This window comes from Pseudophryne corroboree, chromosome 2 (genome assembly GCF_028390025.1).
Source record: "Pseudophryne corroboree isolate aPseCor3 chromosome 2, aPseCor3.hap2, whole genome shotgun sequence".
NCBI classification, from domain to species: Eukaryota; Metazoa; Chordata; class Amphibia; order Anura; family Myobatrachidae; genus Pseudophryne; species Pseudophryne corroboree.
Window position 1 is genome coordinate 612,554,937 of NC_086445.1, and position 20,590 is coordinate 612,575,526.

The 20,590-nt window shown below is 48.9% G+C and overlaps 1 protein-coding gene across 2 annotated transcripts in view; it reads left to right on the forward strand.

The window, feature by feature from the left end:
• Positions 1-20,590, forward strand: part of AUNIP (aurora kinase A and ninein interacting protein) — a 34,328-nt gene that overhangs the window by 1,230 nt on the left and 12,508 nt on the right. The window contains exons 2-3 of one of the 2 annotated variants that reach the window (XM_063954777.1): positions 13,926-14,073; positions 20,255-20,377. In XM_063954777.1, coding sequence (XP_063810847.1) covers positions 13,926-14,073; positions 20,255-20,377 — 271 coding nt within the window. The remainder of the gene's footprint in view (positions 1-13,925; positions 14,074-20,254; positions 20,378-20,590) is intronic. The other variant, XM_063954778.1, reaches the window with a different exon arrangement.

Sequence of the window (20,590 nt, forward strand, 5' to 3'; positions counted from 1 at the left end):
TATGTGCGGCACATAAGATTAGGTGATCTGAGTAGTGGTGATTTACAGGTCTATGATACAGTAGATCATTTAAGTACTTTTCGGACCTAACCATATTGTACTTCAGGAGCTGCCAGAGAACTGTGGGGGAAATCGTGTAAGGATGCTGATCAACCTAAGTACTCTGAGAACCACTGACCTATGCCATAGCAGATTATTACAACTTTATCAGATTTATTGGAAAGTTTATAGGTTTTAACAGATGTCAAGATTTTCTTGTTGGCTCTCAAGAAGGTGATCTACAACTGGATGTGGGGGAGATGTATCAAAACTATAAAGTACTAGTCAATCAACTCCTAACTGCCATTTTACAGACTATGGGGGGTATCCAAGTATATCCGATTCGTTTATGGCGGGTGAAAATGGATGGATATCGTGACTAATGACCAATGGTCATTATCACTGTATCCAATTAGGGTCCGTTTTCAACGGGCAAAACCGGGCCCGCAATCGCGCAAAAACATATGGGATAGGGGATAAGTTCCCGATCCCATGTGTCTTCACGGCTCCAGCACCCACATATCACCCGAAGCATAATCTGCAATAAGTGTATATGTGTGTGTGTGTGTATATATCTATATCTCTCTATATCATATATTTCTCTGACGTCCTAGTGGATGCTGGGAACTCCGTAAGGACCATGGGGAATAGCGGCTCCGCAGGAGACTGGGCACAAAAGTAAAGCTTTAGGACTACCTGGTGTGCACTGGCTCCTCCCCATATGACCCTCCTCCAAGCCTCAGATTTTTGTGCCCGGCCGAGAAGGGTGCACACTAGGGGCTCTCCTGAGCTTCTTAGTGAAAGTTTAGTTTTAGGTTTTTTATTTTCAGTGAGACCTGCTGGCAACAGGCTCACTGCATCGAGGGACTAAGGGGAGAAGAAACGAACTCACCTGCGTGCAGAGTGGATTGGGCTTCTTAGGCTACTGGACACCATTGGCTCCAGAGGGACCGAACACAGGCCCAGCCTCGGAGCTCGGTCCCAGAGCCGCGCCGCCGGCCCCCTTACAGAGCCAGAAGCAAGAAGAGGTCCGGAAAATCGGCGGCAGAAGACATCCTGTCTTCACCAAGGTAGCGCACAGCACTGCAGCTGTGCGCCATTGCTCCTCAGCACACTTCACACTTCGGTCACTAAGGGTGCAGGGCGCTAGGGGGGGGCGCCCTGAGCAGCAGCTGGCGAAAATACATCACATATAGCCCCCAGGGCTATATGGATGAATTTTAACCCCTGCCAGATTCCACAGAAAAACGGGAGAAAAGGCCGCCGAGAAAGGGGGCGGAGCCTATCTCCTCAGCACACTGGCGCCATTTTCTCTCACAGCTCCGTTGGAGGGAAGCTCCCTGGCTCTCCCCTGCAGTTACTACACTACAGAAAGGGGTTAAAAAAGAGAGGGGGGCACTAATTAGGCGCAGTATAACAATACAGCAGCTATAAGGGGAAAAACACTTATATAAGGTTATCCCTGTATGTATGTATGTGTATCTATCCTATCTATCTCTATCTATCTCGCTCTGGTGTGTGCTGGCATACTCTCCCTCTGTCTCCCCAAAGGGCTAGTGGGGTCCTGTCCTCTATCAGAGCATTCCCTGTGTGTCGGTGCGTTGTGCCGACATGTATGAGGTGGAGGCGGAGCAATTGCCTGGAACAGAGATGTCACCCCCTAGGGAGTCGACATCTGAGTGGATGAGCTTATGGAAGGAATTGTGAGTCAGCTCTTTACAAAAGATTGATGACATGAGACAGCCGGCGACTCAGCCTGTGCCTGTCCAGGTGTCTCAAAAGCCATCAGGGGCTCTAAAACGCCCGTTACCGCAGATGGCAGATACAGACGCCGACACGGATACTGACTCCAGTGTCGACGATTAAGAGACGAATGTGACTTCCAGTAGGGCCACACGTTACATGATTGAGGCTATGGAAAATGTTTTTACACATTTCTGATAATACCAGTACCACTAAAAAGGGTATTATGTTGGGTGAGAAAAAACTGCCTGTAGTTTTTCCTGCATCTGAGGAATTAAATGAAGTGTGTGATGATGCGTGGGTTTCCCCCGATAAAAACTGTTAATTCCTAAAAAGTTATTAGCATCATACCCCTTCCCGCCAGAGGATAGGGCACGTTGGGAAACACCCCCTAGGGTGAATAAAGCGCTCACACGCTTGTCTAAACAGGTGGCACTACCGTCCCCGGATACGGCCGCCCTTAAGGAACCTGCTGACAGAAAGCAGTAAAATATCCTAAAATGTATATACACTCACACGGGTGTGATACTGCGACCAGCAATCGCCTCAGCCTGGATGTGCAGTGCTGGGGTGGCTTGGTCGGATTCCCTGACTGACAATATTGATACCCTAGATAGGGACAGTATATTACTGACTATAGAGCATTTAAAAGATGCATTTCTATATATGCGTGATGCACAGAGAGATATTTGCCGACTGGCATCAAGAGTAAGTGCGCTGTCCATTTCTGCCAGAAGAGGGTTATGGACGCGACAGTGGTCAGGTGATGCTGATTCCAAAAGGCATATGGAAGTATCGCCTTATAAAAGGGAGGAGTTATTTGGGGTAGGTCTAACAGACCTGGTGGCCACGGCAACGGCTGGAAAATCCACATTTTTACCCCAGGTAGCCTCTCAACATAAGAAGACGCCGTATTATCAGGCGCAGTCCTTTTGCCCGCTTGCCCTTATGGGGCCCAAAGGCTCCTCATTTCTGCCCCGTGGCAGAGGGAGAGGAAAAAGGCTGCAGCAAACAGCCAGTTCCCAGGAACAGAAGCCCTCTCCCGTTTTCTGCCAAGTCCTCAGCATGACGCTGGGGCTTTACAAGCGGACTCAGGCACGGTGGGGGCCCGTCTCAAAAATTTCAGCGTGCAGTGGGCTCACTCACAGGGGACCCCTGGATCCTTCAGGTGGTATCTCAGGGGTACAAATTGGAATTCGAGACGTCTCCCCTCTCCCCTTCGCCGTTTTCCTAAAGTCTGCTTTACCGACGTCTCCCTCCGACAGGGAGGCGGTATGGGAAGCCATTCACAAGCTGTATTCCCAGCAGGTGATAATCAAGGTACCCCTCCTACAACAGGAAAATGGGTATTATTCCACGCTGTTTGTGGTACCGAAGCCGGACGGCTCGGTGAGACCTAATTTAAATCTGAAATCCTTGAACACTTACATACAAAGGTTCAAATTCAAGATGGAGTCACTCAGAGCGGTGATGGCAAACCTGGAAGAAGGGGATTATATGGTGTCTCTGGACATCAAGGATGCTTATCTCCATGTCCCAATTTCCCCTTCTCACCAAGGGTACCTCAGGTTTGTGGTACAGAACTGTCACTATCAGTTTCAGACGCTGCCGTTTGGTTTGTCCACAGCACCCCGGGTCTTTACCAAAGTAATGGCCGAAATGATGATACTCCTTCGAAGGAAGGGAGTTTTAATTATCCCTTACTTGGACGATCTTCGGATAAGGGCAAGATCCAGGGAACGGTTGGTAGTCGGGGTAGCACTATCTCAAGTAGTGTTGCAGCAGCACGGTTGGATTCTTAATATTCCAAAATCGCAGCTGATCCCGACGACACGTCTTCTATTCCTAAGGATGATCCTGGACACAGTCCAGAAAAAGGTGTTTCTCCAGGAGGAGAAAGCCAGGGAGTTATCCGAACTAGTCAGAAACCTCCTAAAACCAGGCCAAGTGTCAGTGCAGCAGTGCACAAGGGTCCTGGGAAAAATGGTGGCTTCCTACGAAGCAATTCCATTCGGCAGATTCCACGCAAGAACTTTCCAGTGGGACCTGCTGGAAAAGTGGTCCGGATCGCATCTTCAGATGCATCAGCGGATAACCCTGTCACCAAAGACAAGGGTGTCTCTCCTGTGGTGGTTGCAGAGTGCTCATCTTCTAGAGGGCGCAGATTCGGCATTCAGGACTGGGTCCTGGTGACCACGGATGCCAGCCTGCGAGGCTGGGGAGCAGTCACACAGGGAAGAAATTTCCAGGGCTTGTGGTCAAGCCTGGAGACATCACTTCACATAAATATCTTGGAGCTAAGGGCCATTTACAATGCCCTAAGCCAAGCAAGACCTCTACTTCAAGGTCATCCGGTGCTGATCCAGTCGGACAACATCACGGCAGTCGCCCACGTAGAGAAGCTGCAAGGATTTTTCGCTGGGCGGAAAATCATGTGATAGCATTGTCAGCAGTGTTCATTCCGGGAGTGGACAACTGGGAAACAGACTTCCTCAGCAGAAGTCTTCCACATGATTGTAAACCGTTGGGAAAAACCAAAGGTGGACATGATGGCGTCCCGCCTAAACAAATAATTGGACAGGTATTGCGCCAGGTCAAGGGACCCTCAGGCAATAGCTGTGGACGCTCTGGTAACACCGTGGGTGTACCAGTCAGTGTATGGGTTCCCTCTTCCTCTCTTACCAAAAGTATTGAGAATTATAAGACGGAGGGGAGTAAGAACTATACTCGTGGCTCCGGATTGGCCAAGAAGGACTTGGTACCCGGAACTTCAAGAGATGCTCACGGAGAACCCGTGGCCTCTACCTCTAAGAAGGGACCTGCTCCATCAAGGACCCTATCTATTCCAAGACTTACCGCGGCTGCGTTTGACGGCAGGGCGGTTGAACGCCGGATCCTGAAGGAAAAAGGCATTCCGGATGAAGTCATCCCTACCCTGATCAAAGCCAGGAAGGATGTAACCGCAAAGCATTATCACCGCATTAGGCGAAAATATGTTGCGTGGTGCGAGGCCAGTAAGGCCCCGATGGAGGAATTTCAACTAGGTCGATTCCTACATTTCCTGCAAACAGGAGTGTCTATGGGCCTAAAATTGGGGTCCATTAAGGTTCAAATTTCGGCCCTGTCAATTTTCTTCCAGAAAGAACTAGCTTCAGTTCCTGAAGTTCAGACGTTTGTAAAAGGGGTACTGCATATACAGCCTCCTTTTGTGCCTCCAGTGGCACCTTGGGATCTCAATGTAGTTTTGGGGTTCCTAAAGTCATAATGGTTTGAACCACTTGAATCTGTGGAGTTAAAATATCTCACATGGAAAGTGGTCATGCTGTTGGCCCTGGCCTAGGCCAGGCGCGTGTCAGAATTGGCGGCTTTATCCTGTAAAAGCCCTTATCTGATCTTCCATTCAGACAGGGCGGAATTGAGGACTCGTCCTCATTTTCTCCCTAAGGTGGTTTCAGCGTTTCATCTGGACCAACCTATTGTGGTACCTGCGGCTACTAGTGACTTGGAGGACTCCAAGTTGATGGACATAGTCAGGGCCCTGAAAATATGTTTCCAGGACGGCTGGAGTCAGAAAATCTGACTCGCTGTTTATCCTGTATGCACCCAACAAGCTGGGTGCTCCTGCTTCTAAGCAGACTATTGCTCGTTGGATTTGTAATACAATTCAGCTTGCACATTCTGTGGCAGGCCTGCCACAGCCAAAATCTGTAAAAGCCCATTCCACAAGGAAGGTGGGCTCATCTTGGGCGGCTGCCCGAGGGGTCTCGGCTTTACAACTTTGCCGAGCAGCTATTTGGTCAGGGGCAAATACGTTTGCTAAATTCTACAAATTTGATACCCTGGCTGAGGAGGACCTGGAGTTCTCTCATTCGGTGCTGCAGAGTCATCCGCACTCTCCCGCCCGTTTGGGAGCTTTGGTATAATCCCCATGGTCCTTACGGAGTTCCCAGCATCCACTAGGACGTCAGAGAAAATAAGAATTTACTTACCGATAATTCTATTTCTCGTAGTCCGTAGTGGATGCTGGGCGCCCATCCCAAGTGCGGATTGTCTGCAATACTTGTACATAGTTATTGTTAACTAAACCGGGTTATTGTTGTTGTGAGCCATCTATCCAGAGGCTCCTCTGTTATCATGCTGTTAACTGGGTTCAGATCACAGGTTGTACGGTGTGATTGGTGTGGCTGGTATGAGTCTTACCCGGGATTCATAAATCCTTCCTTATTGTGTACGCTCGTCCGGGCACAGTATCCTAACTGAGGTTTGGAGGAGGGTCATAGGGGGAGGAGCCAGTGCACACCAGGTAGTCCTAAAGCTTTACTTTTGTGCCCAGTCTCCTGCGGAGCCGCTATTCCCCATGGTCCTTACGGAGTTCCCAGCATCCACTACGGACTACGAGAAATAGAATTATCGGTAAGTAAATTCTTATTTTATTTTATTTTTTTATATTTTAAACTCCTTTTAGTAGATTTTTGTATATTTCTATATTCTGATAATAATGAGTTATATATGCCAATTAGTGCAAGCAGAAATGACTGCACCGGCAGCCGATCGCGCCTGAGCAGAGCTACAATTTAAATAGCTTTGTTGGGCTCCATCTGTTGGCTACCGGCGCAAATTACATTTGAACACTGTCCTTAGTCCAAGTGTTAGCAATATCCATGCTTGAGCACAGGTGATTTAATACCTGTTATTTTGATTTGGCCATCTGTGCTGAAGCCTGTATACCACTAAAACCTGCACTGTTAAGCCAGGTAAACACTAACCATTGTGTGTACCCGGCGATATTGGCTGGGGCGGGGACCCGGTGAGGTGCTGGCATCTGTAAAAGCATACACACTTGCAGATGCCTACGGCAGGACCGGGGGCTGGCCCTTGTTAATGAGGTCGTAGTGTTCCCCCTAGGAATTTTTGAGGGCAGGGCGCCGGTCTGTGGGGGCACTTGTGCACGCGTCTGAAAACGGGGAGTGACTATGCAAATTGTGGGCGGCTGGCGGCGTCACTAAAGGGGGCGTAAGCGGCTGGCTGCGTCACTAAAGGGGGCGTGCTTAGCACCTACGAAGGTGCTGGGCTTCCCCCAAGCGCTCTCCCGTAGCGTGAATGGATGCTATGCGCACGGCATCTATACACGCTGGGAGAGCAGGAAGCGGGCAGGCTGTTTAGCAGGGATTTTGCCTTAAAATCGGGCAGGGGGAGGCGCCCTGCTAAAACAGCCTAGTGTGAACACTAAGGTCCTCGACGAGGGAGGGTATAGTTAACGATGCGCTGGAGCGTGCATTGTCAACCATGTTGAGTGTATACACTGGACGAGATTGTAGAAGATATCGCTCAGAATGGCCCGTCCGCGCGATATCTTTTACTTTCTTGTCTAGTGTGTATGGGGCTGTAGTGTGCCTTGAGGACCAAGGTTGGGAATGCCTGCTCTCTCTAAGTGGGTACACACTGGTAGATATATCTGCCGATCAATTGATCGGCAGATATATCTATGGACGGATCGGGCAGTGTGTTGAGCATACACACTGCCCGATCTGTCGGGGACTGACGTCATGAACTAAGCGGGCGTGTACACCCCCGCCCAGTTCAGCTGTCAATCGCTGCCGCAGCATGTGACCGACCACACACACACACACACACACACACACACACACACCAACGCGCCAATATATCGGTAGATATATTGGTTGTCGGCTGTGCTGCGGGGCCGACGCGATACGTCTGTGAACGACGGAGTTCACAGACTTATCGCCCGTACACACTAGCTGACGGAGCCGCAATATATCGGCCGTTCAAGAGAATATATCGTCCAGTGTGTACCCACTTTAAGGGTACGTTCTTGTGTATGGGTTAATAGCAATAAGCATTTGTCAAATCTATAAACAAACCTAGGTAACCTGCCACAACGCCTATGTCTTACAATCTGATGTCTTTGTTTTTTCTCTTACGTCCTAGAGGATGCTGGGGACTCCGTAAGGACCATGGGGATAGACGGGCTCCGCAGGAGACATGGGCACTAAAAAAGAATTTTAGGTATGGGTGTGCACTGGCTCCTTCCTCTATGCCCCTCCTCCAGACCTCAGTTTGTTTGATACTGTGCCCAGAGGAGACTGGGTGCATTATAGGGAGCTCTCCTGAGTTTCCTGAAAGAAAGACATTTTGTTAGGTTTTTTTATTTTCAGGGAGCCTGCTGGCAACAGACTCCCTGCATCGAGGGACTGAGGGGAGAGAAGCAGACTTACTTTAATGCTAGGCTCTGCTTCTTAGGCTACTGGACACCATTAGCTCCAGAGGGAACGGAACGCAGGTCTCGCCCTCACCGTTCATCCCGGAGCCGCGCCGCCGTCGTCCTCACAGAGCCGGAAGATAGAAGCCGGGTGAGTATCAGAAGAAAGAAGACTTCAGAGGCAGCAGAAGACTTCGGATCTTCACTGAGGTAACGCTGCGCGCCATTGCTCCCACACAACACACATACACACGGCAGGCACGGTAAGGGTGCGGGGCGCAGGGGGGGGGTGCCCTGGGCAGCAATTTGACCCTCCGATCTAGCTAAAATGAGTATATACAGACTCTACACTGTATATAAGAGATCCCCCGCCAGTTTTTTGAATGATTTCAGCTGGACCGAAGCCCGCCGCTGAGGGGGCGGAGCTTGTTCCTCAGCACTCACCAGTGCCATTTTCTCCACAGCACACAGCTGAGAGGAAGCTCCCCGGACTCTCCGCTGCTGAACGCGATGAAAGAGGGTTTGAAAGAAGGGGGGGCACATATTTTGGCGCAGATGAATATAATAGCGCTATCTGGGTAAAAGATATATTGTTTTTTCCCTGGGTCAAGTTGGCGCTGGGTGTGTACTGGCATACTCTCTCTGTCTCTCCAAAGGGCCTTGTGGGGGAACTGTCTTCAGATAAAAGAATTCCCTGAGTGTGTGGTGTCGGTACGCGTGTGTTGGCATGTCTGAGGTAGAAGGCTCTCCTAGGGAGGAGGTAGAGCAAATGAGTGTGGTGTCTCCGTCGGCAACACCGACACCTGACTGGTTGGATATGTGGAATGTTTTAAGTGCTAATGTAAATTTATTGCACAAAAGGTTGGACAAAGCTGAGTCCAGGGATTCAAGCCCTGCCTGCTCCTATGTCGCAGGGACCTTCGGGGTCTCAAAAGCGCCCACTATCCCAAATAGTAGACACTGATACCGACACGGATACTGACTCCAGTGTCGACTACGATGATGCAAAGTTACAGCCAAAATTGGGCAAAAGTATTCACTATATGATTATTGCAATAAAGGATGTACTGCATATCACAGATGACCCCTCTGTCCCTGACACGAGGGTGCACATGTTTAAGGAAGAGACACCTGAGGTAACCTTTTCCCGCATCTCATGAGCTCAACGAGTTATTTGAAAAGGCTTCGTAATCTCCAGACAAGAAACTGCAGATTCCCAAAAGGATTCTTATGGCTTATCCTTTCCCGAATAAGGACAGGATACAGTGGGAATCCTCTCCAAGGGTGGACAAAGCGTTGATACGCTTATCCAAAAAGGTAGCGCTGCCATCCCAAGATACGGCAACCCTCAGGGATCCTGCTGATCGCAAGCAGGATGCTACCTTGAAGTCCATTTACACACATTCTGGTACCTTACTCAGACCGGCGATAGCGTCTGCTTGGGTTTGTAGCAGCGTGGACAGATACCTTATCGGCGGAACTTGATACCCTGGATAAGCATTTTATTGACCCTGGGTCATATTAAAGATGCTGTCTTATATATGAGAGCTGCTCAAAGAGACATTGGCCTACTGGGTTCTAGAGTCAACGCTATGGCGATTTCTGCTAGACGAGTCCTATGGACCCGACAATGGACGGGTGATGCCGACTCGAAGAGGCATATGGAGGTTTTACCTTACAAGGGTGAGGAATTGTTGGGGGAAGGTCTCTCGGACCTAGTTGCCACGGCAGGTAAATAAACTTTTTTGCCTTATGTTTCCTCACAGCCTAAGAAAGCGCCACATTATCAGATGCAGTCCTTTCGGTCGCATAAAAACAAGAGAGTACGGGGATCGTCCTTTCTTGCCAGAGGTAAGGGCAGGGGGGAAAAGCTGCCAACCACAGCTAGTTCCCAGGAGCAGAAGTCCTCCCCGGCCTCTACAATATCCACCGCATGACGCTGGGGCTCCGCTGAGGGAGTCCGCCCCAGTGGGGGCACGTCTTCGACTTTTCAGCTACATCTGGGTTCACTCACAGGTGGATCCCTGGGCAATAGAAATTGTTTCCCAGGGTTACAAGCTGGAATTCGAAGAGGTGCCTCCTCGCCGCTTTTTCAAGTTGGCCCTACCAGCTTCTCCCCCAGAGAGGGAGATAGTTTTAAATGCAATTCAAAAATTGTGTCTTCAACAAGTGGTGGTCAAAGTTCCCCTGCTTCAACAAGGGATGGGGTATTACTCAACCCTGTTTGTAGTCCCGAAACCGGACTGTACGGTCAGACCCATTTTAAATTTAAAATCCTTAAACCTATACTTAAAAAGGTTCAAGTTCAAGATGGAATCGCTCAGAGCGGTCATCGCCAGCCTGGAAGGGGGGATTATATGGTGTCCCTGGACATAAAGGATGCATACCTTCATGTTTCCATATATCCACCTCCATCAGGCATACCTGAGATTTGCGGTACAGGATTGTCATTACCAATTTCAGACGTTGCCGTTTGGGCTTTCCATGGCCCCGAGGATTTTCACCAAAGTAATGGCGGAAATGATGGTGCTCCTGCGCAAGCAGGGTATCAAAATTATCCCGTACTTGGACGATCTCCTGATAAAAGCGAGATCACGGGAGCAGTTACTGAACAGCGTATCACTCTCGCTGAAGGTGTTACAACAAGACGGCTGGATTCTCAACATCCCGAAGTCACAGTTGGTTCCTACGACTCATTTGGCCTTCTTAGGCATGATTCTGGATACGGACCAGAAAAGGGTTTATCTTCCGATAGAAAAGGCCCAGGAACTCATGACTCTGGTCAGGGACCTATTGAAGCCAAAAAGGGTGTCCGTGCATCACTGCACTTGAGTCCTGGGAAAGATCGTGGCGTCTTACGAGGCCATTCCCTTCGGCAGGTTCCATGCGAGGGCTTTCCAATGGGACCTACTGGACAAGTGGTCCGGGTCACATCTACAGATTCATCAGATGATCACCCTGTCGGCCAGGGTATCTCTCCTGTGGTGGCAGCAGAGTGCTCACCTTCTAGAGGGTTGCAGGTTCGGCATTCAGGACTGGATTCTGGTAACCACGGACGTGAGCCTCCGAGGTTGGGGAGCAGTCACACAGGGAAGAAATTTCCAAGGTCTCTGGTCAAGCCAGAAGGCTTGTCTTCACATCAATGTCCTGGAGCTGAGGGTCATATACAACGCCCTTCGTCAAGCGGAGAATTTGCTTCGCGACCTACCAGTTCTGATTCAGTCAGACAACATAACCGCAGTGGCTCATGTAAACCGCCAAGGCGGAACAAAGAGCAGAGTGGCAATGGCGGAAGCCACCAAGATTCTTCGCTGGGCGGAAAATCACGTAAGCGCACTGACAGCAGTGTTCATTCCGGGAGTGGAAAACTGGGAAGCAGACTTCCTCAGCAGACACGATCTACATCCAGGAGAGTGGGGACTTCATCAGGAAGTCTTCGCACAGATTGCAAGTCAGTGGGGCCTGCCCCAGATAGACATGATGGCGTCCCGCCTCAACAAGAAACTGCAGAGGTATTGCGCCAGGTCAAGAGACCCGCAGGCGCTGGCAGTAGACGCCCTGGAGACACCGTGGGTGTTCCAGTCGGTCTATGTGTTTCCTCCTCTTCCTCTCATCCCCAAGGTGTTGAGAATCATAAGAAGAAGAGGAGTACAGACAAATCTCATTGTTCCAGATTGGCCGCAAAGGGCCTGGTATCCGGATCTGCAGGAAATGCTCACAGAAGATCCGTGGCCTCTTCCTCTGAGACAGGACCTGTTACAACAGGGGCCCTGTCTGTTCCAAGACTTACCACGGCTGCGTTTGACGGCATGGCGGTTGAACGCCGGATCCTAGCGGAAAAGGGCATTCCGGATGAGGTCATTCCTACTCTGATAAAGGCTAGGAAGGACGTGATGGCTGAACATTATCACCGTATATGGCGGAAGTATGTTTCTTGGTGTGAGTCCAGGAATGCTCCTCCGGAAGAATTCCATCTGGGCCGTTTCCTTCACTTCCTGCAGACTGGAGTGAATTTGGGCCTTTATTTAGGCTCCATTAAGGTTCAGATTTCGTCCCTGTCCATTTTCTTTCAGAAGGAATTGGCTTCTCTCCCAGAAGTACAGACTTTTGTCAAGGGAGTGCTGCATATTCAGCCTCCTTTTGTACCTCCAGTGGCACCCTGGGACCTTAACGTGGTGTTGCGGTTCCTTACGTCTCACTGCTTTGAACCACTTAGAACGGTGGAATTAAAATGTCTCACTTGGAAAGTGGTCATGTTAGCCTTGGCATCGGCTAGGCGAGTGTCTGATTTGGCGGCTTTGTCTCACAAAAGCCCCTATCTGGTTTTCCATGTGGATAGAGCAGAATTGCGGACTCGTCCTCAATTCTTGCCCAAGGTGGTTTCATCTTTTCATATGAACCAACCTATTGTGGTACCTGTGGCTACGAGAAACTTGGAGGATTCCGAGTCCCTTGATGTGGTCAGGGCATTGAAAATTTATGTGGCCAGAACGGCTCGGGTTAGAAAAACAGAGGCACTGTTTGTCCTGTATGCAGCCGACAAGGTTGGCGCTCCTGCTTCGAAGCAGACTATTGCTCGCTGGATCTGTAACACGATTCAGCAGGCCCATTCTACGGCTGGATTGCCGTTACCAAAATCAATAAAGGCCCACTCCACTAGGAAGGTGGGCCCTTCTTGGGCGGCTGCCCGAGGGGTCTCTGCATTACAGCTGTGCCAAGCTGCTACTTGGTCGTGTTCAAACACCTTTGCAAAGTTCTACAAGTTTGATACCCTGGCTGAGGAGGACCTCATGTTTGCTCAATCAGTGCTGCAGAGTCATCCGCACTCTCCCGTCCCATTTGGGAGCTTTGGTATAATCCCCATGGTCCTTATGGAGTCCCCAGCATCCTCTAGGACGTAAGAGAAAATAAGATTTTAAACCTACCGGTAAATCTTTTTCTCTTAGTCCGTAGAGGATGCTGGGCGCCCGTCCCAGTGCGGACTACATCTGCAAGACTTGTATATAGTTTTTGCTTACATAAGGGTTATGTTACAGTTTTGATCAGTCTCTGGCTGATGCTGCTTTGTTTCATACTGTTAACTGGTTCGTATATTCCAAGTTATACGGTGTGGATGGTGTGGGCTGGTGTGAATCTTGCCCTTAGATTAACAAAAATCCTTTCTTCGTACTGTTAGTCTCCTCTGGGCACAGTTTCTCTAACTGAGGTCTGGAGGAGGGGCATAGAGGGAGGAGCCAGTGCACATCCATACCTAAAGTTCTTTTTTAGTGCCCATGTCTCCTGCGGAGCCCGTCTATCCCCATGGTCCTTACGGAGTCCCCAGCATCCTCTGCGGACTAGGAGAAAAAGATTTACCGGTAGGTATAAAATCTTATTTTTTTTTTCCTTCATCTCTTAAAATTGTAAAATTCATTACTAGCTCTGGCACCCCTTCGCCCCGCTCCCCCCATTACTAAATAAGCAATTGGAAGTATCTAATTAGCTTAATTAGTCCTTAATTACTTCACCTTCCAAAGTAAGGTCTTCTTCCTCCAGCCTATTGAGATCCCTTCTCCTTCAGCAGCAGTGCGTGAGTGTGGGGTGTATTTTTTTTTTTTTTTGTATTGGGTTACCGAAAGTATGCATACCTGCGGAAATCCAAAATTGGGCACAAGGTTTTTTGTGGCCAAAGCCTCGCTCCCAATTGGATACCCCACTCTCCCCCTAGTTTTCAATCTACCTCTAGCTACTGGCTATTGTAGTGCCCTGGTGCATATTAAATTGACCATTGGTTTGGGCATGTACTCTAAAAAGTGTTGCTGAAATGTAAAAGATTAGTTTCCTATTGCACATCAGGATGTAAACGCTTGGCTTTATAAAGACAGTTGCTAAGATTACTAAAATCCTGATTATGTTACTTCTTTCTCTTCCATTTTCTTTGTAGACACTGATCCCCTGTACATCTTCTAACAGGCTTAATCCACTTTCAAGGAGACATCGTATTGATTCTGCTGTGTTTGACTTTACTCAAACAAAAATAACACCGCTCTGCACTAAACAGACATCCATGTACTCGTTCTTTACACCACCAGGTAAGGACATCTTCTCTCCTTTTATTTCTGACAAATGTACAGAGGGAGAAAAAATAAGAATTTACTCACCGGTAATTCTATTTCTCGTAGTCCGTAGTGGATGCTGGGTACTCCGTAAGGACCATGGGGAATAGACGGGCTCCGCAGGAGACTGGGCACTCTAAAAGAAAGATTAGGTACTATCTGGTGTGCACTGGCTCCTCCCTCTATGCCCCTCCTCCAGACCTCAGTTAGGGAAACTGTGCCCGGAAGAGCTGACACTACAAGGAAAGGATTTGGAATCCCGGGTAAGACTCATACCAGCCACACCAATCACACCGTACAACTTGTGATAACTATACCCAGTTAACAGTATGAACAACAAATGAGCCTCATGAACAGATGGCTCATAACAAAACCCTTTAGTTAAGCAATAACTATATACACGTATTGCAGAGAGTCCGCACTTGGGACGGGCTCCCAGCATCCACTACGGACTACGAGAAATAGAATTACCGGTGAGTAAATTCTTATTTTCTCTGACGTCCCAGTGGATGCTGGGTACTCCGTAAGGACCATGGGGATTATACCAAAGCTCCCAAACGGGCGGGAGAGTGCGGATGACTCTGCAGCACCGCATGAGCAAACTCAAGGTCCTCCTCAGCCAGGGTATCAAACTTGTAGAATTTTGCAAACGCGTTTGACCCCGACCAGGTAGCAGCTCGGCAAAGTTGTAATGCCGAGACCCCTTGGGCAGCCGCCCAAGAAGAGCCCCCTTCTTCGTGGAATGGGCTTTTACTGATTTAGGATGCGGCAGTCCAGCCGCAGAATGTGCAAGTTGAATCGTGCTATAGATCCAGCGAGCAATAGTCTGCTTAGAAGCAGGAGCACCCAGTTTGTTGGGTGCATGCAGGATAACAGCGAGTCAGTATTTCTGACTCTAGCCGTCCTGGAAACTAAAATTTTCAGGGCCCGGACTACATCCAGCAACTTGGAGGCCTCCAGTCCCGAGTAGCCGCAGGCACTACAAAAGGTTGGTTCAAATGAAACGCTGATACCACCTTAGGGAGAAATTGGGGACGAATCCTCAATTCTGCCCTGCCCCTATGGAAGATCAGATAAGGGCTTTCACATGACAAAGCAGCCAATTCTGACACACGCCTAGCCGAAGCCAAGGCCAAATATATATGACCACTTTCCACGTGAGATACTTCAACTCCACGTTCTGAAGTGGCTCAAACAATGTGATTTTAGGAAAACCAACACTACGTTGAGATCCCAAGGTGCCACTGGAGGCACAAAAGGGGCTGAACATGCAGCACTCCCTTAACAACGTCTGAACTTCAGGCAGCGTCTTTCCTAGCCTTTAACAGCGTAGGAATCATTTCATCTGGAACGCCCTTTTCTGTTAGGATCCTGCGTTCAACCACCAAGCCTTCAAACGCAACCGCGGTAAGTCTTGGTACAGACAGGGCCCCTGCAGTAACAGGTCCGTCTGAGACACAGAGGCCATGGGTCCTCCGAGATCATTTCTTGTAGTTCTGGGTACCAAGTTCTTCCTGGCCAATCCGGAACTACGAGTATAGTTCTTACTCCTCTCTTACTTACTATCCTCAGTACCTTGGGTATGAGAGGAAGAGGAGGGAACACCTAAACCTACTGGTACACCCACGGTGTCACTAGTGCGTCCACAGCTATCGCCTGAGGGTCTCCTGACCTGGCGCAATGCTTTTGTAGATTTTTGTTGAGGCGGGACGCCATCATGTCCACCTGTGGCCGTTCCCAACGGTTCACAATCTGCGTGAAAACTTCTAGATGAAGTCCCCACTCTCCCGGGTGGAGGTCGTGCCTGCTGAGGAAGTCTGCTTCCTAGTTTTCCACACCCGGAATGAACACTGCTGACAGTGTTAGCACGTGATACTCCGCCCATCGGAGAATCCTTGTGGCTTCTGCCAACGCCATCCTGCTTCTTGTGCCGCCTTGTCGGTTTACATGGGCGACAGCCGTGGTGTTGTCTGACTGAATCAGCACTGGCTGGTTTTGAAGCAGGGGTTCTGCTTGCCTTATGGCATTCTAACTGGCCCTTAGGTCCAGAATATTTATGTAGGGAAGTCTCCTGACTCGACCATTGTCCTTGGAAATTTCTTCCCTGAGTGACTGCTCCCCAACCTCGGAGGCTTGCATCCGTGGTCACCAGGACCCAGTCCTGAATGCCGAATCTGCGGCCCTCGAGAAGATGAGCACTCTGCAGCCACCACAGCAAAGACACCCTGGCCCCGGGGACAGGGTGATCAGCTGACGCATCTGAAGATGCGATCCTCACTTGTCTAACAGGTCCCACTGAAAGTTCCTTGCATGGAACCTGCCGAAGGGAATTGCTTCGTAAGAAGCTACCACCTTTTCCAGGACTCGCGTGCAATGATGCACCGACACCTGTTTTGGTTTTTAGGAGGTCTCTGACCCGAGATGACAACTCCTTGGCCTTCTCCTCCGGGAGAAACACCTTCTTCTGTTCTGTGTCCAGAAACATGCCCAATATCAGCAGACGCGTCGTAGGAACCAACTGCGACTTTGGGATATTCAGAATCCAGCCGTGCTGTTGTAGCACTTCCTGAGATAGTGCTACTCGATCAACGACTGCTCCTTGGACCTCGCCTTTATAAGGAGATCGTCCAAGTACGGGATAATTAAAACTCCCTTCTTTCGATGGAATATCCTCATTTTGGCCATTACCTTGGAACACACCCTCTGTGCCGTGGACAGACCAAACGGCAACGTCTGGAATTGGTAATGGCAGTTCTGTACCACAACCTTGAGGTACTCCTGGTGAGGTGGGTAAATGGGGACATGTAGGTAAGCATCCATGATGTCCAGTGATACCATGTAATCCCCCTCTTCCAGGCTTGCAATAACCGCCCTGAGCGATTTCCATTTTGAACTCGAACTTCCTTATATAAGTGTTCAAGGATTTAAAATTTAGATTGGGTCTCACCGAACCATCTGGTTTCGGTACCACAAACATTGTGGAATAGTAACCCCGTCCCTGTTGAAGGAGGGGAACTTTTACTATCACCTGCTGGAGGTACAGCTTGTGAATTGCCGCCAGTACTACCTCCCTGTCCTGGGGAGTAGTTGGCAAGGCTGATTTGAGGTAACGGCGAGGGGGAGACGCCTCGAATTCCAGCTTGTATCCCTGCGATACCACTTGTAGAACCCAGAGATCCACCTGTGAGCGAACCCACTGGTCGCTGAAGTTCCGGAGACGCGCCCCCACCGCACCTGTCTGTGGAGCCCCAGCGTCATGCGGTGGACTCAGTAGAAGCAGGGGAGGATTTTTGTTCCTGGGAACTGGCTGTCTGGTGCAGCTTTTCCCTCTCCCCCTGCCTCTGGGCAGAAAAGGAAGCACCTTTGATCCGCTTGCCTTTCTGAGGCCGAAAGGACTGTACCTGATAGTACGGTGCTTTCTTAGGTTGTGAGGGAGCCTGAGGTAAAAATATCGATTTCCCAGCTGTTGCTGTGGATACGAGGTCCGAGAGACCATCCCCAAACAATTCCTCACCCTTATAAGGCAAAACCTCCATGTGCCTTTTAGAATCCGCATCACCTGTCCACTGCCGGGTCCATAATACCCTCCAGGCAGAAATGGACATTGCATTAATTCTAGATGCCAGCCGGCAAATATCCCTCTGTGCATCCCTCATATATAAGACTACGTCTTTAATATGCTCTATGGTTCGCAAAATAGTATCCCTGTCGAGGGTATCAATATTATCTGACAGGGTATCAGACCACGCTGCAGCAGCACTACACATCCATGCTGAAGCAATTGCAGGTCTTAGTATAGTACCTGAGTGTGTGTATATACAGACTTCAGGATAGCCTCCTGCTTTCTATCAGCAGGCTCCTTCAAGGCGGCCGTATCCTGAGACGGCAGTGCCACCTTTTTTGACAAGCGTGTGAGCGCCTTATCCACCCTAGGAGATATCTCCCAACGTGACCTATCCTCTGTCGGGAAAGGGTACGCCATCAGTAATTTTTTTTAGAAATTACTAGTTTCTTATCGGGGGAACCCCACGCTTCTACACACACTTCATTCAACTCATCTGATGGGGGAAAAAACACTGGCTGCTTTTTCTCCCCAAACATAATACCCTTTTTAGTGGTACCTGGGTTAATGTCAGAAATGTGTAACACATTTTTCATTGCCGTAATCATGCAACGGATGCCCCTTGTGGATTGTGTATATGTCTCATCCTCGTCGACACTGGAGTCAGACTCCGTGTCGACATCTGTATCTGCCATCTGAGGTAGCGGGCGTTTTGTGAGCCCCTGATGGTTTTTGAGACGCCTGGGCAGGCACGGGCTGAGAAGCCGGCTGTCCCACGGCTGTTACGTCATCCAGCCTTTTATGTAAGGAGTTGACACTGTCGGTTAATACCTTCCGCATATCCATCCACTCTGGTGTCGACCCCGCAGGGGGTGACATCACATTTATCGGCACCTGCTCCGCATCCACATAAGCCTCCTCATCAAACATGTCGACACAGCCGTGCCGACACACCGCACACACAGGGAATGCTCTGACTGAGGACAGGACCCCACAAAGTCCTTTGGGGAGACAGAGAGAGAGTATGCCAGCACACACCACAGTGCTATATAATTAGGGATTTACACTATTACAGAAAGTGATTTTTCCCTATAGCTGCTTAACATGTATAGTTTGCGCCTAAATTTAGTGCCCCCCCTCTCTTTTTAACCATTTGAGCCTGGAAACTGCAGGGGAGAGCCTGGGGAGCTGTCTTCCAGCGGAACTGTGAAGAGAAAATGGCGCCAGTGTGCTGAGGGAGATAGCCCCGCCCCTTTCACGGCGGACTTCTCCCGCTCTTTTATTAATATTATGGCAGGGGATTTTTACACATACATAGTTTATTAGACTATATTATGTGTGTTTTTGCCATTTTAAGGTACTCTAATTGCAGCACAGGGCGCCCCCCCCCCAGCGCCCTGCACCCATCAGTGACCGGAGTATGTGGTGTGCATAGGGAGCAATGGCGCACAGCTGCAGTGCTGTGCGCTACCTTAATGAAGACCGGAGTCTTCAGCCGCTGATTTCCAGGACGTTCTTCTTGCTTCTGGCTCTGCAAGGGGCACGGCGGCGCGGCTCCGGGACCGGACGACCGAGGCTGGGCCTGTGTTCGATCCCTCTGGAGCTAATGGTGTCCAGTAGCCTAGAAGCCCAAGCTAGCTGCAAGCATGTAGGTTCGCTTCTCTCCCCTAAGTCCCTCGTAGCAGTGAGTCTGTTGCCAGCAGATCTCACTGAAAATAAAAAACCTAACAAATACTTTCTTTACTAGAAGCTCAGGAGAGCCCCTAGTGTGCAACCAGCTCGAGCCGGGCACAGATTCTAACTGAGGTCTGGAGGAGGGGCATAGAGGGAGGAGCCAGTGCACACCAGATAGTACCTAATCTTTCTTTTAGAGTGCCCAGTCTCCTGCGGAGCCCGTCTATTCCCCATGGTCCTTACGGAGTACCCAGCATCCACTAGGACGTCAGAGAAAGATACAGTACAGGTTGAGTATCCCTTATCCAAAATGCTTAGGACCAGAGGTATTTTGGATATCTGATTTTTCCGTATTTTGGAATAATTGCATACCATAATGAGATCATGGTAATGGGACCTAAATCTAAGAACAGAATGCATTTATGTTACATATACACCTTATACACACAGCCTGAAGGTCAATTTAGCTAATATTTTTTATAACTTTGTGCATTAAACAAAGTGTGTCTACAGTCACACAATTCATTTATGTTTCACATACACCTTATACACACAGCCTGAAGGTCATTTAATACAATATTTTTAATAACTTTGTGTATTAAACAAAGTTTATGTACATTGAGCCATCAGAAAACAAAGGTTTCACTATCTCACTCTCACTCAAAGTCCGTATTTCGGAATATTTGGATATGGGATACTCAACCTGTATTTCCTTATGAGATTCGATTTTTTTTTTTTTTTTTTTTTTTTTTCTTTTTCTTTTTTCCCCCTTTTATGCATTATGTAAAATATGGAGGTGGCTAAGCTGGTTGGGAAAAGTGACCACATCCTTTTATTTTGAAGTTATCATTAGCTTTAATTCATCTTGCCACTGGCCATGTCTTCTCTGCAAGCTTGTAATATTCATATTGTCTCTTTCAGGCACGAGAAATAAACAGACCTGCAATTCACTGGTTAATACGTCAGTTCAAAATTATTTTAATAATTCATGTAAAAAAAAAAGCAACACAGAAAATATAAATAAGGTGAACTCTTCAACTTCTGGTATGTGTCTAATGTCCTCAACACAACACTAGCCCACACTCAATCTCATTGTACTGTGGCAGAGTAGAGCATTTCATGTTGGCTTTGTGCTACTAATACTGGTCAGTTTTGGAAGATAAAATACCTGTCTTAGCACAAATCTTGTAGAGGTGTGTCTTAAATCAGATGTCCTGTTATATGGCTTCACAATATTATGTAGTGCAGCAATATGAG